Source organism: Leptosomus discolor, chromosome 3, assembly GCF_034619465.1.
Source record: "Leptosomus discolor isolate bLepDis1 chromosome 3, bLepDis1.hap2, whole genome shotgun sequence".
NCBI classification, from domain to species: Eukaryota; Metazoa; Chordata; class Aves; order Leptosomiformes; family Leptosomidae; genus Leptosomus; species Leptosomus discolor.
The window spans coordinates 7,015,388-7,038,558 of NC_141393.1; the positions used below are offsets into that span (position 1 = coordinate 7,015,388).

Consider the following 23,171-nt stretch of genomic DNA (forward strand, 5'->3'; position numbering starts at 1 on the left):
GAGCTCTCCTGTGTGTTTATTCAAGGACTGCAAGCAACAAGAAGAAGGTGGCTTTGAGCTCCTTGGGTAGCAGGGCGTGCAAAACCAGTGGGGCTCTTCCAGGGTATGCTGCATCTCAGCTCACGGTGGGATGTAATACAGGTTTTGACATCAGGACAAGGAATATTTTGTAAGCCAACCTCTGGCAGAGCTTGGTTAGACAGCCCAGTAAAGGCAGAGGCAAGAGAGGGGAATGGCTGTTCCCTATAAACATGTCCGAGAGGAAAAAGCTCTTTAAGGGCAAGGACAAAACGGGTGCAGGACAGACGATCATGGGCTGGTTGTGAGCAGGCACGAGCTGGACGTTGGAACAAGGTCTCCAGCCATCGGTACGTGATGCTCTGCAGCAAGGGCGATAGAAATCCCGCTAACCTCACGAAGGAGCTCAGTGCAGGTACAAAAGGGCTGAGATGGGGTGTTCCCCTGCTCTAACCCTTAGTATTTAAGGGTCAGTTTTCACGAGGTCTGCCTGCACAGGGCCAGGCAGGCACCACACTGAAGGCAGAACTTCCCAGCCAGCCAGTCCTTATTTGCCCTTCCAGAAGTGGCACGTTTGCATTCACCAGAGGTATCAGCCATGTCTTTTCGGGGGAAGGCAGAGGTGGAAGGGGGGGGTCCTCCCCCCATTTTGTTTTCTGCATTCCTTTTGCTGCTGAAGCGTTACCGTTGTGGCTGAGGCGGTTTGTCTGATGCCTCTTGGGTTTGTACTGCAGCCAGCACTTCTGATTCTGTCTGGCCACATATTGTATTTGGCTGGTTGGTGCTCTCTAAAAATTCCTCTTTTTTAATTTTTTTTTTCTCTGTGGCATTTTAATATCTCACAACAGGCACTTTTACAAAGAGATTAAAGGTCTAAAACCAAACAGCTGTTTCATAGGCAGGCTTTAACACAGGTAACAAGTAAGAACCCCTTGTAAAAAAAGAATTTGGGGAGAATTTCTTGAGTGCAGGTAACACTTCTAAAGCTTCTCTTTCACAACACTGAGGAACTACAAACAATTCCTGGGCTAACATTCACGAAAACCAGCAGGAGTTATTCCGATAGTTAAAGACTTAAAGCCATTTTAGGAGAAACTAGGAGAGAGTGAAGCTGTATTGATCTCAAAAAGTTTCTACAGCGATGAAAGAAAATCCATACTCTCTTGGATGGGAAGCGGATGCAGTTCAGCTATGGAGAAGGAAAGAGAGGAGCCCCAAATCCTTTATGCTATTAATTTGTTGGAAATGTAGTAGGGGCTGTGCTGGAACTGGCTCAGCACTGCAGGCCTGGCCTTTTTATTGAGCTTGGTGAAAGCACTTCAGAGCCTTGCTTCGCCCTGGGAAGAGGGGAGAGCCGGGTGGTCGTGTTTGTGCAGCCAACAGACTCGTGCAAAAGGAGCAGGGATCCCTTAGCAGGGAGGTCAGGAGTGTGTCTGGCCTACTGTGGACTTCTGTAAATGAAGTTTTCTCTCAAAGCCCTTTCTTTCAGTGATGTAGATTAGATTTTTTTCCCTCCCTCACCTGAGAGGATTTTTTTGGAGGGGTACAGTTCCCATGTTCTCCTCCATTAATACTTTCCTTCTGGTAAGTCTGGGGAGCTGCTGGCCTGGCGGGGAGTCTTTTCCTCCTGCATCCATCCTCTCCTGCAGGGCGCAGAGGGTGGGATGCATCAGCAGGCGCTGGAAGCCTCCTAGGGGAGGCTACGAGTGTGGTCAGGAGGAGTCGTCCTGCGTGAGGTCAGCACAGAGCCCTTCCCAAGGGCTGGTGTTGGCAAATGCCAGCCTGGCCCAAGGGCACGGAGGACTCCTCACCCCAAGGGAACAGCATGCTCCCGGCCACGTGAAGACAGCTCGGTACAGAGGGGCTGAGGCTGCACCGCGGCTGTGCCGAAAGGTCCTCGGTTACAAGGGCTCCGGGGCAGCGGTGAAGTGAAGCGCAGGGGGACAGCAGCGTGGAGGGGGATTAGCTAATTAATGCACAGCTTGATTAGGAAGTCAGAGCCAGGCATGAAAGCCTCGCTGCTCTCCTCTTCCGTTCCTTGTGCTGACCCCTGTCGCTGTGGCTGCAGTGTAGGAAGCCACTGGAGTCCACTACAGGAAAAGTAAATATTGCTGTTTCAAATAGAGAATGGTTTAACAGAGGGTGCCTTCTCTTTGAAAGGTCTCTCTGAGTTTGGGGGGACTGTAGCCCACGCAGCTGCCAGCAAAGCTGCTCTTTCTGATTGTCGCCGGCCCCGGTGCCAGGCGTGCCACCTTAAACCCACAAGTGACACAGGGGATGTGTGTGGGGCTGGTGTGAACGCGTCCAGTGGCTCCAGAGACTGTCCATCACCTCCTTCCTGCAAGCAGGTCCTTTGCTAGTGTTTGGGCTCGGTTTTAAGCAAGGTGCCCAGGGCAGGACGGAGTCTGTGCGGTGTGATGGGAGCTGCACAGGGCACGTTGCAGTGGGAGCAGGCGCAGGAGCCAGAGATGCTGGGGGAGAGGAGGGGTACGGGCTCTGCCCTTCCCCACTGAAGCTGTCCAAACCTTTGTATAATCCCTTCAGCTTCAATGGCACCGTGGTGATTTACAGCACTAATGCTTTGATCCAGAACATGTTGGACCATGGGACATGAATTAAAATGTGAGAGTTGACTGTAAAGCACAAGTTTCCATTCGTGGCCAGCTATTTTGTGAAGACATGACCGCAGCCAGGTGTGAAGATCTTGTAGGAGATGAGGGAAAACCAAGCCAGTCTAACAGATTTGTTAGAATGTGAATGGGAGTGCAGCAGCGTAAGCGCTATTAATAGGATTTACACAGATTAGTAAACTAATCTGTGCATTTCAGATTGGATTTCATATTATGGAAAAGAAAATTAAGCCACATACCATGCAGACTTTCCAGGCAGTGATTTGCGAGTGTGATCTATCTGGTGGTAGAAGTGGCTGCTCAGAAAAGTTGTGGCAGCTCCATCGGGTGGGTCAGTGACACCAGCTGCGAACGCAGGAGGGGAGAGCGTGTGGCAGGGTGCAGAGCTGTGCTGGCGGATTCGGGAGGCAGCCAACGAAAGGAGAAGCACCACAGTCTGTTTAAGCAATGACTCTTAAAATGCACTACCAGCCGGTAAAGCAGTCTCCAGGCTTGGCTCCATCAGCACTGGTGCAGAGTGGTCCTCCTGACTCAGCAAAAATGAGTAGGGAAGAGAGATGTGAAGAAGAAAGGCTCATAAATAACTTTCCTTTCTCTGTACGTGGCCTGGAGAGGAGCAGAAGTGGGAAAATGTTATTGATGTGGGAAGGAAAAGGCCTTTTCAAAGGGGAAGGGCAGAATGCTGTTGCTGCGCTCTGCTCACGCTGCTCGTGGTCCCAGTGAGCAGGAGGTGAGAGGTGGGCAGGAACTGGGAGGTGGGAGGCATTAGCAGAGCTTATGGAGGCACCAAGCACCCAGGCCAGTTTTGACAACTCATCTGTGTAAGGGGCAAGTTTAACAGTCTTCTAACAAGGCATTATCTATTATATATATAATATATATTTAAATATATATTATATAGGTATTATCTGTTCCATCAGTAGGGTCTAGCTTCAGTATTCTGTCTGTGCCATCCCATCTGGGTGAATCTCAGCCTGGCTGTACCTCTCTCCATGAGGGAAGGAAATGCTGTTACTGCCGAGCAGATGGAAATCCAGGTGTTTAGGAACTGGACTTTTGCTTCCCAGTGGTTAACATCAGCTAATCTTGGGAGATACTTACAGTCCAGGTTGCCTCTGAGTCAGGCTTGAAAAATAAAGGATAACCCATCTTTCTCTTTGTGCTCTTTCTTACTTTGCAAAAATACAAGCATTTGGAACATTTCAACCCCCATTATAGTCAGGGCCAGACGAAAAACATCATTACCCTTTCAACTTACTATTTTAGGGCAAAGCTTTAAAACTCAGAGTGAGCTGAGCAGACCAGTGATTTTTCTTCTTGCAGCATCTTGTCATGTTGCAGCAAACAAAAATCCCGAAGTCGATTTGATTTGTTTGGGAGAACAAATGCTTTAGTTTTCCTGGACCAGGGTTGAAGGTGGTAGCTAATATGAAACATGTGATGAATGTTTCTCTCTCTGCCTGCCTCCTTCCCCACAGCCCTTGAGGTTCAGGTTTGTCTTGTCTTTGCTATCGGTGATAACTCAGCTGACGACCATTTGTTACAACTGGGAGCCATTTGCTTATGATAATTGTGCCTACACTGAAATGCAGGTTTGTACACAGACGCGTATTTAGGTGTGGTGTTGGATTAGGGCTTCGAGCAACCTGGCATGGGACTGCTTGTGCCGCCAGGTACAGGGTGCTCTGGAAATCCTGCCTGAGTTGTACGGTGATCTGGAATGAATTTGCTTGAATTCCTTAAAATCAAAACTGGTCTTATAAGTGCTGATTTTAAGAAATGCATTTGTATGCTATTTTGTGTGTGTGTTTTAGGTTAGTGAAATGTTTCCTTGAGTTATACAGAGGTTTTTCAAAAATCAGTTATTACCTTTATTGATTAGACTGAAATTGTCTGGTAAATTAACCCAGGTATCTAATTTTAAGTTTATGGAAATTTGGATCCAAAGGCAGCTTTGACAAATATTCTCCTGAATTTGTAGACCATTTATTAAGTTTATTTCTAAAATGGGACCTTACCTGGTTTATTCTGTTGAAGTGTCTTGTTGCACACAGTATTACCAGACCCAAAGGTTCAGAGAGCATGAGGCGACACCAGCTTTGAGATAAAATGCTTATATTCAGTTAGATATATAAATGTGATGTACCCATATTTATATGTATTCTGGTTTGGAGACCTTCAGCACCTCCAAATTTATTTATATTTTTTAAATCCAAGAATTTAAAAACGAAGTTGAGCAGGAAGCCGTGGCCATAACCCCCTCTTGCCTATTTCCCTTCTCTCCCCAGCTACTGAATATTGCAAAGCACACAAATTGTGAAAGTTGGCAAATCAGAACATTGCTTAAGTTTAAGACTGAGACCTGGGGCCAGGAGATTTCAATCCAGTATTACCTGGAATATATCATTACTGACAGACTCGCTGGGATTCAGTTTCTACCAGCTATAAAGTGGAATTCTCAAATTATGTCATGCCAGCCTAGTTGCCTTTGATGACATGATATGCCAGTTGGAAAGGGAAGAGCCATTGGATGTGACACAGCTTGGCATCCGTCAGCCTTTTGATGCTGTTCCATGCCCTGATGAACTGAGGAAATGCGATCTGGGCAAAGCCCCTGTAGGATGGGTGGGAAATTGTTCTGAAACAGTGATTATCTTGTGGTTCCAGGTCAAAATACCACAGTCTCTTGAGCAAGGTTTCTACTCGGCACGGCATTAATCAGTATTTTCAGGAACATCCTGGAGGGTGTGCTTATTAAACACAGAAATTATACCAAGGTGAGAAAAATCTGAAAGGCAAGCTGGCGATTCTGCATGAGTTTCACAGGTTGGAGACCTGGGTCCTGAAACGTGGGCTGTGGTGTCTATAAAGAAGGAGAGCTTGCAAGGCAGGAGGCATTTCTTCCACTGGGCTTGGCTCTGGTAAAACTTAAGCAGGAGTGTTGTCTAGATTTGGGCTTAGGTATGGCTCTCCAATTGCCTTCCAGTCTTGTGAGTCTATGTTAATAGCAGCTGTTTATTTCACAGAGATATTTCATTTATTATGGCTTGTAAAAAGTTCCTAAGAATTGAGAATAGTTAAGAAATGAACAGAAGTAGGCTCTACACTGTAAGTTAATCTGAGGGGCTAGTCATCCAGTCCACCAGCAAATGACTGTTCCTTGTTTGTTGTGAGCATTGTTCACCTGAACAAGTCTTGCTTTTGTCACTCAAACTGTAAAGATTCAGATCTTTGCGGGGAAATTTGGAAGGAACAGGAGCACTTCTGAGCTGTAGCAATACTTGCTGCATTACTGGGTAACAAACATAAACCAAGAGCAACTGGTCAAGTAGTCTCATTTGCTGGAACTGACATTTCCAAAGGAATGGGATGAAGCTGTCCTGGCTTGATACTCAGGTTAGCCCTACCTTTGGTTTGTGCAACACCCCCCCCCAACCCAGTAGCTATAAGAAGCTATTCCTCGAAGCTAAGGCCAGGAGGGGTTTGCTGAGACTGCCAGCCCTGATGCCCTGAGTAGCAGGAGGTGCCAAATGTCCGCCTGGCACCCCTCTCCCAGGTCAGTGAATTGTTGGTGTTGCCCCAGACGACCCCATGGAAGGCTGGCTGGCACAGCCAGGTCCTGGGACCAGGCGTCCTGCAGCGCTGCTGGCTGGTGCAAGGCGACCATGCCTGGTATGTGCAGCATGCCCCGTGCTCCTGGGAACGCTTCCAGGCAAGCTGGGCTCTTCTTGATAAAGTAATACCTGGAAATAGGCTGCTGCCGGCAGCCCGCTTCCAGGTATAGATCTTTTTGGGAGTCCTGGCTCCACCTCGCTCATATTGCAGAGGTCCGTGGGGCTGAGGGGCTACGGGGAAGATGGCAAATGAGAGCAACCCTAAACACACTCCTGGGAATTTATCTGATGGGGTCCTGAGGGGTCCCAAGCAAAAGGAGCCATGGGGAAGACACCGCGGGGGCTCAGCTGAAGCACCTCAGTGCTCGCTGACCTGGAGGCTGGACCGGCTGTGGTCCTTCACCCCGCCCTCGTCCTCACGGGCAGATGTGTAACTCTGTGCCTTACTGCTCTGGCCTGGTGTCGGCTGCTTTCTCGGCAAATCTGGGGGAGACCAGGCCCTGCGGGCGACGTAAGGAGCAGAAACACCGTGAGCAATGTTCTGAAGCTCTGGGGAGAACATTATTACATTTATAGGCAAGAGGAGGAGAAGGGCTACAGTGGCCTTCAGGAAGCTAATGCCATTCCCTACATAGGGGTGTTATGTGCGCAAATCCCTCCACATGCAGATGATATCACGCCCCTAAAGTTTGCAGCTCTCTTACTGATACTGCTTGAGCATGCTTCTCCTCCAAGCACGGCACGAATAGGGCAGTTAACCCCTGCTGCCTCTGCTGCTGTTCTGCCACAAGCTCTGAACGAGGGGACAACATGCTCTTGCACTGTTTAGCAGCAGGCCAGGAATCTGCACCCACCTGGGGGTCTTGAGACCCAGCCTAGTTCACTCTTGAGTTTTGCAACCAGCTCTACTATATGTTGCCTCTTCTGTAACTTCACAGAGAACCTCAAAATAAAGAATTTTTTTTTTTTTGAGTCTTAACCTGGTCAGTGCTCACTTCCACCTGCACGCACACAGCACCACAGATAATGTTGGGTTTTTTAACACAGACAACTACATATTCCTGTGTCTGTTGCAAATGTGCTTGGGTTGGTGTAGAAAGCGTTGCCTTCCAGAATCACCTTCTGATCCCTCTGCCTGCCCTTGTTTGCTCAGGCAGCAGTAAATCGCAAAATCCCCAGCATCTTCCCAGAACGTGGGTAACCTCTTAGTTGTCATTTGTTCTTATTTATTATTTTAAGAAACCACTGGCTTAGGACAAGCAAGAGCATGCACAGCTCAGGCTCTGGACTAACCCATCCTCACCTCCCGTGAGCATCTCTCTCCCTCAGCTCCTCGGACTTGGTGGGAGATGAGTCAAACCTTTCTCAAATTGCCTTGATCTGGAAGTGGGCGGCTTTGGAGTCCTTCAGCGCCCGTGTGCGCATCACCCTGGTGGAATGATTCATGCCGGTGTGGTTTTTCTGGAGCCTGAGTGTTTGCAGGGTCAGTGATCCTGGTCCAGGGCCAGCCTGTTCATCGACAGGGCTCTGCTGGAGGCTTACGTCGCCATCAGTTGGCATCAGAAGGTGGCTGTAAACATAGTAAATAAATGAATGAAACAAACCCAGCTCTGGTGGAAGCAACAAGTCCTCCTGCTGCTGTCAGGGGGGATTGCAGCAGAGCCGGATTGGGCTGCTGGGGAGGCGGCGTGAGCCGGTGGGCAAAGCAACAGGGGGAGTCAGAGACCTGGCTTTGCAACCTGCCACTGCCAGCATCGCCCCGGGCAAATCAGCTCTTTTCTCTGCGCTCCTGTCCACTCCCAGCTTGGATTGCTTTTATTTCTGTATGCTGTAAGCTCCTCACCGGAGGGGCTGCATTTTACAGCTGCAAGCAGTATTAGGGATACCACTAACACCGAAATAATTGGCTGTCAGTTTGCAGAGCAGAAAAGAAAATGGTGCGGTGTAATGTTCTGGAGTCCTTTTGGATAACGTAAGATCTATTGCAAAGCACTTTGGCTGCAACAACAAAGCTTATTGATTAGCTCGAAGTATTCCAAATTAGGTCTTTCTGCCCGAGAAGTAGCAGGATGAAGAATTAAAGTACTTACGCATGAGAATATTGTACATGAGTTATTAAGTAACCATCAACTCTGCTCCAGCACTGCTCAGTTCCCCTGGACTGCGTGCAACTTCTGAAGATTTTATCTTTTTCCTTCGGCTTTCACAGGCGTGTGCCAGCTTCTGCAGCATATAAACTAGGTGCTATTTTTATTGAATCTGGCTTTAATGCAGTAGATTTTTCACACGTGTGTTGGTTTTTTATTGTTGGTCTCATTCCTGAACTTTCTGGCACCTCTAAGTGTAAAGTTATGCACACATTGTTTGGCAGATGAATTCCTATTTCTGGGAATCATTTTCCTTCTAAAACGTATTTTTATATTAAAAATGTGATCTGTATCCATAACCGAGATATACTGTCCTAAGACTCCAGCCCAAAGATTTCTGCAGCCAGAGATCACCACAATAGGGGATGCAGCCGTCTAAGGAGACCTCCGCTGTCCAAGTCGTGAGCATTTCTACTAAGATCTCGTTTTACTGACTCAGCCTCTGCCTCCTAAAGCAGGAAAATTCCCTTCTGATCTGGCACCGGGGAAGATCCAGACAGAAGCAGGATAAAAAGTGCTGTCTTCCAACGCTGCCTCCCTTCCCAGCTCATCTCCCTGCTAGATCAAGAGCAACCGCCCGTCTTGACGAGCCTCCCTACTATCAGCTTTATCCCGGCTACTGCCTTGGCAGCCCCCGGTCTTCCCTCCAGCATCCCCAGGTCCCGTGTGAAAGGTGGGGGCTCGGGAAGCCAGCTGCCCACCCTTCCGAAGGTGCTGCCCCCCTTCTCTCCATCTGTGCACAAGCTGCCAGGGAAGAAGTAACCATGGCTGTGTGTGGTTTTCTCACCCAGGGTGACCTGGAACACATCTGCAAAGCCCTCCAAAGTAGCAGGAATGCGCTCCGTTAGGACATGATTCATCCTGCATACCGCATGGGTGGCTGCTCAGGGAGAATTTTGACATTTGCATACACTGAGACTTTCCGCTTCTCGGTTGCCCTCGAACCCCTGCACTTTGTCTGGTCGAGTGTGTTTCTGTGCAGCCAGAAACCCTCTCCCGGAGGGGATCTCCTCCAGCTGGAGCCAACTCAGACGTGGTGGTTCTCCCCCCAGCTCCGTCACAGGGCAGAAATGAGAGGAGAAGCTGCTTGCAGCCAGGTTGAAGGACAGCTTTAGACCCTCAGCTCCTGCTCCAAGCAAAGCTGGGATGGAGCTGCCGTCCAGGGATCAATCAGGAATTTGGTATCTGCAGGGCAGGAAAATATTATTACAGCCCTACCGCTCAGGCAAAACCAAAGCGTGGCAAAGGGAAGCGCTACGAACGGGAGGACTGAGTCATGCACACTGCTTCTGGGAAGGAAAAGGAGTTGGGCAACAAGGCAATTGTCTCTCTCTACCTTAGGGCTGCTCCCTGGTAACTGGATTTACTTCGGCAGCTGCAGAGCACGAGGTGGGTCAACCCCAGGCGGAGAAGGGGGAGATGCTCCCAGGGCCAGGAGGCGGCTCGCTGCGCTTTGCCACCAGGACCACCGTCAGCGGCACCGCGTGGAGCGAGCGGGATGTGGCTGCGATAGATGGGAAAGACGGAGGAATGGTGAATAAGGAAAGGTAACGTCTTAGTGATTAGAAATGTAATAGGTATTTGCAACTGGATCTGACTATTTAAAAATATAATCTGGCAGAGCTCTTCTTGCTTCCTGTTGCCTCAATACAATTTAAGGGGTGAAAGGGTGTTTTCCTGCTGGCATGTGCAGGCTGTTAAGTATCTCTAAATAGCTTCAGCGAGGGAAATGATTTCACCTGTACAAGTTAGTCTGCTTGAACTTACTGTCATTCATTCTGGCATCAAAACTGTAACTAGGCAATCCTGGTACTTAAGAGCACAGATCCGAAGTAATACGGTAATCCCTTTAAATCAAGGGAACGTATTTTCAGGCTGTGCTCAAAAGTCTGCCAAAACCAGGTCTGATATTGTGTCACATTTTAAAGAAAAATTTCAACAAACACAACTTTAGCAAACAGGAATTTACCTACCCAAAAAGAAACCCTGACATAGAAAGCATTCCAGTGCCATGGGAGCCACCAAGTAGATACTGACCAGTCCTAACTACTGGGTGGAAATACATTTCAATAGTATCTATCTAATTATGGTATAAATGTGGTTTGAGACACCGATTTAATAACTAGGTTTATAACTAGATTTATGGTTTTTAATTTAGCATTTTAGAAGCAAAGTTAGGGTCTGACAAAACCCACTCAAGTCAACAGAAAGTCTCATTCTAGCTTAAGTAGGCTTTAGATCAATTCCCCGGTGAGCACAGGCGTTCCTAGTTGCCATCACCTTCACCATGAGTCATTAAAAGCCGAGTTTCTATTTTAGATTGCTTTTCTAACACAACACTCAAAGCCCTCGCATTACATCCAAATAGAAATATTTACACAAGATGTGTATAAATATAAAGTTTATTCAGTATAGTGTTTAGAAAAATAAGTTCACATCATCTCAGAATACAAATAAAACACTTAATTGTCCAGGCACAAACCCCTATTACAGTACAACAAACATACATACTTTAGATCTCTTTGGTTGGGTAATTAAGCACAGATATGTTTGATGATACACTCTGGGGCGGCATCACCTAACAGTGCAGTAAAGTCTTCTGATTATTCCCTCCTCTAATGCGTACATTCCGCTTAAGTTTCATATTTGTTGTAAGGCACAATAAACCCATATCGCAGAAATAACTGGTTAGTTCTGGACAAACAGTACATGCAGCAAAAGAACAAACAACTTCTGAATATGAATCCTGAAAGTCAGAAGATTCACCCTCTCCTTGAGTTCAGAAATTTAAGAAGCTAGATTTAAATTATATGAAACATACAAGTAAGGTATAAAATATCCTTCAAGATAATAACTGCTAGGAGATACAGGAAGACTTCAGGTTTCCTTGCTTGTGAAATGTCATTACTTTTGTTTCCACAGTTACAAAATTACTATTCTTTTTATGATTTGAGATGCTTCTCAACCACAAGCACTAGGCAATTCATGACCCTGGGAGTCCTGCACACATATTTCATACGAAACCAGAGGGATGCACCCTCTTGGTTGTTCACCTGCCCTAGCTAAGAGAAGTGCACAGGCACTGGAAATCTACATAGAGGAAAAGCTCCTGCGCACCTGGGGCCAAATTCTGCCCTGCTTAATTTAACTGAAAGCGTTATTGAGGTGATTTTATAGGATTTGCAGTCAGTATCTGTCCGTTATTGTCATTAATCTCAGATTGATAGTAATAACAATAAAGATGGTTCCAGCCTTACTCCTGGGTAAAGCAGCTTTCTGAATGCGTCTTCCTGAAATCACAGGTAGGGTAAAGCAGTAACTGGGAAGAGGTATACGCTTCGATAGACTGTGACCATTCGGTTAGAACTGTCTGAGTGTCAGCCCCGGGCACTGGTTCATACTGCCACCATATACTGGGCCAAATCCATCCCTGACTCAACTCCAGTGAAATGAATGGACCATATTCTCGGCTGGTGTGAAAGGACATGAAAGTCAATGGAACGGTGCTAGTTTAGCCCAACCGAGGACCTGGCCGATAGATGTCCATGATTTATGTGGCTGAAATGTCCTTTTCGGTAAGACCACAGGATTAATGCTGCAAATAGTCCAGACAGAGCAGTCAGTTTACTGTATTTCTGGTTCTCTGCAAAACTCTGGGTGAAACAGAGGCAGCTTTAATTAAAAGTAGTAAAGAACAAAGGGTTTTAACATCACGCTTTGTAGGAAGTTGCTTAAACTTTAAGCGTATTTTTCAAAGCAGAGTCTGGGACCAGAAAAGTAGTAGAATTTGGCAATGTTTCCTGTAAGATTTCCAGTGGCCTTACAAGTTACAAACATATGTGAAGTTGAAACAATCCTTTATTCTCATCTGTAACAGAGAGAGAGGGAGGGAGAAGGAACATGTATGCCAAATAGACATACCTTCCATTTAAATATCAGAATGTGATAATAAGGACTGTCTGTGGGGCTTGGACACTCATTGCCATTCCCGTGTGCGGGACACGAGCATCCATATCCCCTAAACACCATGTAAAAATCCTCAGTTTGGGAATCAGTGGAGCAATGCCTTATTTACAGCAGCTGAAGATCTGGCCCCAGATGCTTTTTGGGACTTTGTGTACTGTCTATTTAGAGCAGTCAGCCTGCTTGCTTGAGGGCCACATAATAAAAACTGACCCTTATTTTACAGTAGGAGTAAAACTACTATTTAAATATCTATTTTAAAAACATTGTACCGTGCAATGAGTCTTTATATTGTGCATATGTACCTGCAGAAAACATGAGGTTATAACTACGTTATCTGGAGGGAATGACACTTATTTTCAATGGGAGAAAGAAAGAGTAAAACATAATAATAAGTTACTTGATATCTGGAAGACTAGAACAGATTAATCTTACTTTGTCCCAAACCACTGCTTTTATGTACATCCTCCGCTCCCACTGAAGAGTGGGAAGTCTCCTATTAGAAGTACCAGACTCTCCAAGATACATGCCACTGTAGCAACATACACAGTTTTCACGTCAACTGTGCTGCAAAGCCACGGGATTCAGAGCCGCAGTAACACAACAAATGCAAAGGAGGAAAAACGAAAAAAAAAAAAAAAAAAAGAAGAAAAGAATAAAAAAGTAACAGGTACTGGTGTAACACCACAGTCTTTTCAGTCACAAGACCTGATCACGTCAACCACTGAGAGAGTGCTCCGAAACACTCTCTAGCTTGCCTCCAAACACCATCTGAGCTTCGCAGATGAAATGTTAAGCCCCAAACAACTCCTCCAGAGCCACGCACACGTTTTCCATTAACATGACAATGATACAGGGTCCTTCTATGCAAAGCAGATACAGCTACTGTTATCATCATCATCTTGGTTTTTATGGGCGAAGAAGAGGTGGGAAGCAGATTACTCATGCTGCAGCCCAGCAAACAGATAAGCAAGCAGAGCAGAGAGGAGAACTCTGGACTATCCGATTCCCTGCTTACATGGAGATCCCCGGAATGTCAAGGGAAGTTGTGCCAGGGGAACATATAGCTCCATGTTCTGCTTGTGATAATCTCCACTTTAAAGCACTTGCCTTAAACACCCCTTTTGCTTGGGAGCACGCGGGGACAGCCAATTGCTTAGGGGCTGCTTCTGTTTGCAGGGCATCAGTGACTCGGTGCAGCTGCCAAGCGCACGCCTTGCACACTCGCTCTTCCCTTTCCCTGCACTTTTCCCTGCAGCCCTAGAGACTCTGGCTTGCAGCGTGGACTCCAGTGCTGACCGACAAAGCTCAGCTTCCAGGTTCCACAGCATACCTTGCAAAACACGCTGTATTCAATATAGTGCAAAACAATAGCGAGGATGCCTATGCCGTGCTCGCGGCGCACAGAAAAAAACCCCTTTCATTCCTCAAAGGCTTTCCACAGAACCAGTTAACAACCAAGACAGAAACAGACTGGGATGTGCTACCTCTATTCTCTTTCCTTTCCATTTTTTTTGTCCGTTACAAGTGATCTTGTTTTGTCCTGGGCCTGATCCAGAGCCCACAGAAGCTTGTGAAAACACTTTGCATTGCCTTCCAAAGGCTTCGGACCAGGCCCCTGATGAGGATGAATACATGCTTTAGTCACCGTATATATTCACATTAGAATAAAAAAATAACAAAACAAAACCACAAAGATTAACAGCATGTCATTTTTATACATCTGCATTCTTATTATTATTTTAAAGCTTAAGGATGTGCTTTTCCATGCTACAAAAACTCCTCTGGAGGAAAGGTAAGATCTGTTCCAGCTGCCCAGAGCCTGCCTGCTGCTGCTGTCCCCGGCGCAGTGCAAAGGGCTGAAGGGAGAGGAGACCCATCCCTGCCCAGGCAGAGACCACGGCTGCTCCCACAAGCCCTCTGGGCAGCTGCAGTTCCCCGCACTGCTTATTCTGGAAGAATATATAAATACACACTTAAGTGCACTCCTGGATGGGGGCCTGCTTGCTTAAACAGCAGCTGAAGCCCTCCCACACGGTCTGTTTGGCCAATGGGTCCATGCAAACATGGGACTCCCTTCCCTGGCCTGCCCATCCAACCCTTCCCGTTCATCTGCCCAAGGCTGGAGCCAAGGCCCTTTCCACGGCACAACGGCTCTGCCCATGGTCCCTCTCTGGACTCCTCCTGCCCTGCTGACATGGTGCAGAAGGACCTATCTTTGGCTCTCTGCACCGCTAGTAAATGTCACCCACGATGACCAACAGACTTAAAAAACTCTTCTTACTCGTGCAAGTAGGGGCATCGAAGTCAGCGGGCCTACTTGCAGAAGTAAGGCATCAGGATTTGGCCCTGAGGACGGATATTTGCAAATCAGTGTTTTTATTCCTCCTGCCACTGTGCTTTAGTAACAAAGATAAGGCCACTAGGAAGAAAGGCACGTGGAATTCTGTAAAAAATACACAAAAAGGTTCAACTAATTCGCAAATTACTAACAAAACAAACAAAAAACCCCTGAACACAAAAGACAGAGTGGGGTAGAGACAGGGACCTCCTGGGTTTGTGAGACTGGGAGTTCATTTTCTAGTTTCAGTGTGATTAACATTTTACTTTTACAGTCTATTGCTTGAAAAACTACAAAAAAGTAAAACCTTGTCAGAAATAACTACGTTTACTTCCTGCTCAAACAATAAAAATAAATTAAACAGCCAGAAAACGTTTTCCTTTTCAATGCATTGTGTCTAAAGTGAAAGGGAACATAAACCATAAATAAAATCCATTGTACTAATCTTAAAAAAGTCTCCTTTATAAGAACTGAAACAATATTTACATTCATACTGGAGAGAAAGCTTCTGAGTTGCATAATTAGAGTTTCAAATGATGCTTTTTCTGGTGCACTGACAAAATGCTAGCTGTAGCATTAGAAACCTGTAAATGTTTGATGCGAGATTTTTGGTTTGAACACAAGTCTGCCGGAAAAAAGCAAACACACCAGTAACAATATTGTTTATGATTTTGTTTCGTTTCTTAACCTCAAACAACGTAAAAGTAGCCGGTGAGGTATCGTCTAGAGTTCCTTAAAAATTTCTCAATGCCCACGGACTAGAAGTAAACAGCAAAAATGACTGCATTGTTTCTACCTTTTCGGAGCGAGATTTTTGTTTTCTATCTAAAGTCAGGAGTGTATACTTACTGTTGAGAGCATGTTGTACTATGGAGAGTCTAGTTAAATTATCAGGGTAGTATCTCTTAGCCAAACCTGTACGCATTCGCTCGGTACTTGCCCTGGTGTTTCCTTTCTCCTTTAGTCTGCTTAAAAGAGAACGCTGCATGCAAACCAAGTGTGGCAACCTAATTCCATTGCTGGAGATTCCTCTGTACATCGATTCAGACCATTTAAATGTTCTTCCGTTCTCTTTAAAAGAAAAAAAAACCCCACCAAACAAAAAAAAACCCACTTGGTGCTTGTTAGGGCCTCAACAGGAGACTTATCTATTAAAACAGAAAGCAAGGGGAAAAAAAAAAGTTACAAGTCTTGCATATCTTCATCCATCTGAACTGTCTGCAGTTTGGCAAGTTCTTTTTTGTCCGTTTCCAGTTCTTCACAAACCGTGTCAACCATGTTACTCATAACATACTTGGACTTCGAATCCAGCATCATTAAGCTGCCAGTTGACTTACTCTCAGAATTAGGTAAGAAACTCTCTTTGACGTCAGGTAAGGCTTGCAGAACCAACCTGTGCTCTCTGACAAAATCTTGATGTACCTGTGCAGAGGGGTGGCTGACACGGTCTCCGCTTGTAGAAACTATTTCTCCAAGCACGGGCTGCGCTGTAGAAATGGACAACAGATCTTGACTGGTAATGAGGGAACAGTTCTGAAGGGTTGCATAGTTAGTGTTGCTGATAGATATCACGGTAGAGGTACTGGTCACGGGTGATGACATGGACTGGCTCTCCGAGATACCAGAGTTCAGCTCTGCAGCATTTAGAAGAGTTGGCGGTGTGAGGGAAAAATTATGTGAGGGCGTTACATTCACTAACGAGGAGGCCAGGGACTGGAGTCCTCCGCTGGATATATTTTCAGAAGACATGTTTACATTTAGTTGTGTGTTCTGACTGACTGGCATCAACTGAGAAAACACAAGGCTTCTTTCCAGTCCTTCTTGCTTGACAGAGCCTACTGCCTGGCCTGAATTGGGAACTGTATAAACAACTGCACTCGGAGCGAGGGGGCTGAAGAAAACCTTTCCTTGCTGCACTGTTGAAGATTCAGTTGTAAAAGTTCCTCCATCAGATGTGCTGGGATTTACTGAAATGTTACCTAGAGAAAGGGAAGCAAAAGAAAGGAAAACACAGATTATAGCTGGCAGAGAGTCATGCAGGCTTTTTGTTAAGACGACTTGATCTTTTCTTTTTATGTTTGCAGTACACACGTATGCTAGTATCACATGCAACACAGAACAGCGTTGTTTATAACGGGCAAGAGAAAATTTGGTATGAAGAAATAAAAGCTGTTAATAGAAACTGCTTCTAGAAATCAAAAAAAAAATGGCTCTGGTATATTAGGTATCTTTCAGACTCTCATTAAGGGGCAAACAGTCCCCAGCCATGTGATTGAAATGAACGTGCTTTGGCCTTCACTAGTTGCCACCACTCAATTTCTGTCTAAGAATAGAAGCATGAAAAGCTATTAAAGATAGTTCAGTGACAGACTACAGCTTGTGTGCGGGACCCAGAGACACGTCACATGAAATCCGCGGCTGCTGGGCAGAACTCACCTGAGTCAAAACATCAAAACCCAGTAACTTCTATCGGGTTAACCAGGTAGTTCGTCAAGCACTTGGATGTATTGCCTTTCACCTCACTTTAGCACCTATTTCGAAAAGACTAACCCCACCACGTCCACCACGCAGTGTAAAGTCACCCGGCAACTGCCTACCCTCACTGAAAGCCACGGCACCGCTCGCGTGATGTGGCAGCTAGCCAAAGTAAGAGGAGGTGGCCAGAGATGACACGAAGCTGGTTTTACTGGACACGCCACGTAAGTGGTCATTATAATCATTCCTAAAATAAGACATACTGGCTCTCGGGATTGGGTCCCACTTCAAACACCTCTCCTTCTCAAAAGCAGTTTAATCATAAGAGGCTACCATTGGAGATACCCGCGTTTTTTAGAACAGCACTGAAGATTAATTTCTCACCTGGGCAATATTTTAGCTCCCTATTAATTTCTGTTAATCAATGATGATTTTTTGGAAGGTGTTACTTGTATGCGTAAACTAGAAGAATAAAGGGAGGAAACTTCAAGTTAGCTGGCCATATCATTTACTGTAGCTTATTTAAAACAGCCTGCAGCACACTTCACTTGGAATAGGCAGCCAGCTATCCCTCCATCTTCTGTTAAGAAAAACAAGAAAAAGAAACCAAAGCAGCGAATACACGTTTTTACTTTTCTCTGCACCAGACTAGACACATGGTGCATCACTCTCCAGTGGGAGTTGGTATTTTTAACAACGGGGAAAATGTTCAGAGGAGCTTATTATGAATCTTAGGACTTTCAAACACAATAGTCCCACACTACTCAAGGGACAGAACTTTCTCACCTTTGCTGTCTGTCAGTTTATGCCTTGGAGCCATGTGGATTGAATGGCTTTTGTAATTACAGGTGGTATTCAGGCTAAATGTCTCCTCTTTTTCATCTTGGTTAAACTACATACCAGTAACTTCCAGTGACTGTGAGTGCCACGTTTAAAATGTGTTTGTACAGCTTCAGTGTTCCTCCCCGAATTACAGCAAGAATAATTCACTCCCTGTACACACTGAATTCAAAGAAGCTAACATGAGCACAGTTTGATTTTCATTATAGTACTCACAGTTCCTGAAACTAGAGAGATTCATTCAAGTTTAATCATTTTCACAACCAAAGATACAGTGGCTAATGAGTAACAAAGCTGTTCAGTTGTGCTTTATAACCGACCTGCTTCAAATCAAGGATCCAGAACTAGGCTTGTGCTCCCTGGGATTCTTCCCGGCTGGCTGCAAGTTTCAGACTATGGTATGTTAAGACAAACTAACGCAAACTTGGGGAGGAGCCTGCACACTTGGCACGTGAACCTGCGATGACATATTTCCCTTGGACTGAGGGCAGTTTTGTCCAAATACCCTCACATTTCACATCGACGAGCTACTGCATATTTCTATTGTTTCTCTGCAGTTTAATCTTTCTTAATTACAGGACAGAAAATGTATCAGCATCTTGCTTGGTCTTGTTGTGTCTATAATAATTTATTTTTATGAAATGCTTTGCTTAAAAAACCCAAAACCCCAAAACAACCACCACAAGAACAACAACGGTAACAATCTCCAGCTGCCACATTTTTCATTTTCATAAACCTTCTCATGAAAAGAATTCAATGGGAAATGGGGAATATTTTGAATTACTGAAATGTGTAAAATTGACAGATATTTGTAAGGGCTGGTATCACAGACTTCTGAGAACAACACGAGATGAAAGGGGTGTAAAATACCAGACCTCCTTCTCTTGGTAGATGAGCTCAGCCTCATGTAACAGTCTGTTCCTGAGCGTAAGCCACCATAAAGGTATTATTTGATGTACTGTGTATGGCCGTGGCCACAATATAATCCTGGTACCTTGGAGGAAAAGGACCACAGCTTCTAAAACACTAAGTGTGCCCAATTCCGACTTTTTCTCATACCTCTTACTGTAAGAGACAAAACTTTTACCTTGTGAAGCTGCCACAGAAACGGGAGGCAGCTGCAGAGAAGAAAACCCGATGCTTCCGTTCAGCAGCTGGCCATTTGTTCCTGAATTGGGGATCTGGACAATGCCATACTGGTTTATTTGGACAGGAGCAGTAAAAGTAACTACAGAGCCTCCATCTTCGGAAGCAGCAGTTTGTACGCCTTCCCTTTTCACCTCTGAGCTTGGTATCAAGCCCGGGAATGAGACCGGGATGTTGCTGGGGCTGAAGGTGGCTGCTGCGGCGTTGGAGACCGAAGCTTGAAGGAGTTTGAAGTCCTTAACATCTTCTGAGGAAGACGACAGTATGTCGGTAATGGACACCCCATTGCTCACAACGCTCGATGTGGTTTTGGGTGAGTTTAAAGTAACCGTCTGCGAAGCCCCTACGCTGAGTCCATTAAGAATGACACCGTTGGGTCCCTGAAGAAAAGAGCTACCATTGAGAAAGACAGGAGAGGTACTGGCAGGCACGAGGTTTCCATTCAACAAGACGCCAGATGAGCTCAAGGCTATTTTAGTGTTTCCGAGCTGCTGCATGTAGACGGGCTCTGTGTGGCTGGGAAGGCTGAGGCTGGTAACGCCATCAGATGAGCTGGAGAGCGGATGGGGAGATAAATCCTCCTGCCCCTTACTGGATTCATCTTCCGTGCTAGGGTTGCCATCTGACTCGCTATAAGAAAAGATGGAGAGATGACATTGCATTACCACTGTGTGCCAGTGAACTCCGCACCAAGGGGCACTCCTTGCTTTGATACCGTTTGTGAGAGTTTTCCCCAATAGTTTTTCCTGTGTTTTGCCTTTACAAGCCACTTTAAGTCAAGGGAGAGGCCTCTTAGAATAAGGACACATCAAATCAAACGCTCACTGAGGAGAAACTTTACAGGCTGAGTTATAGACTTGTAAATAAACCCCCCCTCCCTGGCCATCCGACCCGGGGGACCGAAGGGGGCTGCCTGCGGGCCCCCCCCGGCCCAGGGTGCCCAAACGCGTGAGACCGGCCGCAGCCATTTGGTAACTCGCTGGGCGGCAGCTGCGGGAGGTGAGAGCAGGCCGGGAAGCGCCGCCCGACCCTCCTGGCCTCTGCCTGCCGGCCCCAGGCGCCCCGCAGCAAGGGGGGAGGCCCCGCGGGGGGCCGGGGCCGCGCTGCCCCCAGGTGCCGGCGGAGGCACTTCAGGCTGTGCCCAGCGACAGGGGCAAGGAGAGCGGGGGCTGGGGGGGTGTCTTTGTACCGCGCCCCGCGGGGCCGCCCCGGCCCCGCCGAGCCCCTCCGCCCGGAGCTGCGCCGGGTTGTTTTTTGGTTGGTGTTTTTTTTTTTTTTTTTCTTCACTGACTGGTCCGCCCTCGACTGCATTTTTCGGTCGCTCCCTCCCTCCCCCCATGGCCGCTCGCCCTTTGATGTGTCCCGCGGAGAGGGGGCCGCGGCGGCACAATCGCGCTCTTGGTTGAGAAATGCCTTGGGGCCCTCCGCCGGCCGCCGCTTTTTTCCCTCCTTTCCTCCCCCTCTCTCAGCTCGTACTCCCCCCCGCCCCTTGTCTCTCCCCTCCCTTCCCGTCCCTACCCCGGGAGGAAGGAGGGGGGCGGGAGCGGGGAGGTCACCTCCACCTGCCCGCCTCACGGCGCCGAGCCCCCGCCGCGGCCCCTCCGCCCGCAGGGAGGGAGACACGGCGCGGGGGGCGCCCGGCGGGGGGGGAGCCGAGGCAAAGCCCGGGTCGGGCGCGGGCGGAGCGGGGCCGGGCGGGGGAGGATCTCCCGCCCCGCGGGGAACCAACGGCCGCGGGGCTGGAGGCGGAGGCCTGCGGCCGGCCGAGCCCGGCGGTGCCGCCGCTGAGGCCCGGCGCGGCCGGCCCCGCTGAAACCCGAGCCCGGCCCGCTCCCGAGTCAGGTTTCAAAACAGAGCGAGCGGCGGGACCCCACACCCCCGCGCGTCCTCCGGCCGCCGTCAATGATTAACTCTGTCAGGCGCGACAATTAAATAAAAGCAAGGGGGGACGCAAACACAACCCCCCCCCAGCGGGCTTCCCTCCCGTCCCTTCCCCGGAGCCCGCCGCGCCGCCGATATCGGCCGCCCCGGCCCGCCGGAGAACGGGTGGCGGCGCGGGCCGGGCGCAGCGGCAGAGGGAAGCGCGGGGAGGTAGAAGGGGGCGGCGGGGGCCGGGAAGTTTCCCCGCGCTGCCTCGCCGCGGCTCGCATGCCTGCGTGCCCGGGCCGGGTGGGTGTGTTGGGAGCGAGGGAGCGGGGAGGGGGAAGGAGGGGAGGACGAGGCGCACCGAAGGTAAGCGCCATGTTTGCAAGGGAAGAAAGAGCCGGGAGAGGGAAAGCAGGCAGGCGGGAGAGGGGGCGGGGAGGAAAGTTTGCCCTCACCTTTTGGACTGGGTCTCGGAAGGGTTGCGGTCCCGCTGCCTGCGGTTCTTGAACCAGTTGCTGACCTGGGTGAGGGACAGCCCGGTGATCTTGGCCAGGTTGCGCTTCGCGGCCGGCGAGGGGTACCGGTTCAGCTTGTAGAACTCCTTCAGCGCGTTGCGGGACTTCTCCTTGAAACAGTAGACCGTCTCCTCGCCGTCCCATATCGTCCTGGGCAGAGGGTATTTCCTCCGCAGCCTGTACTTGTCCACCGCCCCCAGGGGTCTGCCCCGGGCTCGCTCCGCCTCGGTGTAACGAGCCTTGTACCAGAGCTCCTGCAGGAGCGGGTGGTTCGAGGAGTCGAAGTTGTGGCTCTCCAGGATGCTGTAGAGCTCAGCGTAGATGCCCTGGTGGAAAGCCACCAGCGCCCGGGCTTTCATCAGGCTCTCGTTGCCACGTAGCAGATCGCTCGGGGGCAAAGACCACAGGAACCTGGCCAGGCGGTCCAGGTTCCCACCTTGCTGCAGCGCCTCGCAGACGCAGGCGACGTGGTCCGGGGAGAAAGCCAGGGGGGTCTGCGAGGAAGAAGAAGAAGAGGAGGAGGAGGAGGAGGAGGGAGACGAGGCAGCGTGGTGACTCCTGGCCAGGAGTTCCGTGTGGAGCAGTACCTGGTCCGCGGCTCCCTCCTCCCCGGCGGCGGCGGAGCCTGCGTGCTCCATGGGGAACGGGGCCGCGGCGGGAGGGGGCGGCGGCGCGGGGTTGAGGGCTCCCGCCGCGGCCCCGTCGGGGGGCACCTTGCTGGCTTCAGAGAGGATTTCCATCACATTTTCCTGCTTGATCTCCACCGCGCTCGTGAGCTCGTCCGTGGGGGAGGCAGAAGACATGTTTCGGTTTGTTTTCCTTTTTTTTTTTTTTTTTTTTCCTTCCCCCCGTCCCCTTCTCCTCCTCTCCCCCCTTCCTATCTCTCTAGAAAGTCCACTCCTCCTCCTCCTCCTCCTGCTCTCGGCCGGCTCTAGCCGATCAGGTTTCCTCCCGGCCACGCAATAACCATTAAAGATAGCTGCTATAGCAAAGTAGTGTAAACGGGCTCCTCTCCGCCGCTCCCCCCAACGTGACTCCCAGCCCCGCTGCAATACTATATGGCACCGCAGCCTGCTGGCCCGGCCGCGCCCGCCCATTGGCTGCGCCGCGCCGGGGGGGCGGGGGCTCCCGCGTCTCCAGGGCAACCGTCAATCAAGCTGCCCCGTTCCTCTCCCTCTCCCCTCCACCTGGAGCGCGGCGCCCCGCCGCAGGGACGCCCCCACGGGCGGCGGGAGGCGGCGGTTTCCCCTCACCTGCGCCGCCGCGAAGCGCCTTTCCCCGGGCGGGGGAGGGCGCTGGGGTGGGAAGAATTAAAACTGTCAGGGTGTGTTACCCGCGGTGAGGTACGGCACCTCGGTTGGGCTAGCAGTGGGGCGCGGGGAACCCCGGGAGGGAGCTACCGCCCCGCAGCGGCCTCCTGTTGATTATTCATTAGGCGGGAGTGTGTCGTGTCCGCTTTCCGCCCCCCCCGCTACAACCGGAGCTCTCGGGCCGGGGCAGCCTGTCCCCCAGCGCCCCGCCCCAGCGCCGGGCAGGTGCTGCCTGGGGCGGCTCGTACCTGCTCGTCCCGGCCGCCTCGGCCCTCCCCGCCGCCGGCTGGCTCTGACTGGAGGTGG

General features: G+C 49.1%; 1 protein-coding gene across 1 annotated transcript; it reads right to left on the minus strand.

Moving 5' to 3' along the window:
* Positions 1 to 15,895: 15,895 nt before the first annotated feature.
* On the minus strand, positions 15,896 to 22,358 carry LOC104342525 (homeobox protein SIX4). The gene is made up of 3 exons (XM_086462153.1): positions 21,496 to 22,358; positions 19,116 to 19,804; positions 15,896 to 16,692 (listed from the first exon to the last, which is right to left on the minus strand). The coding sequence occupies exons 1-3, from the start codon at positions 22,356 to 22,358 to the stop codon at positions 15,896 to 15,898; spliced, it is 2,349 nt and encodes a 782-aa protein (XP_086318279.1).
* Positions 22,359 to 23,171: the final 813 nt, after the last annotated feature.

Coding starts and splice junctions, on each gene's coding strand:
- LOC104342525 (XM_086462153.1), bottom strand. CDS start 22,358: ATGTCTTCTGCCTCCCCCACGGACGAGCTCACGAGCGCGGTGGAGATC. Junction 19,805..21,495: donor TCCGAGACCCAGTCCAAAAG/GTGAGGGCAAAC, acceptor CTTTTCTTATAG/CGAGTCAGATGGCAACCCTA. Junction 16,693..19,115: donor TTCTGTGGCAGCTTCACAAG/GTAAAAGTTTTG, acceptor CCCTTTCTCTAG/GTAACATTTCAGTAAATCCC.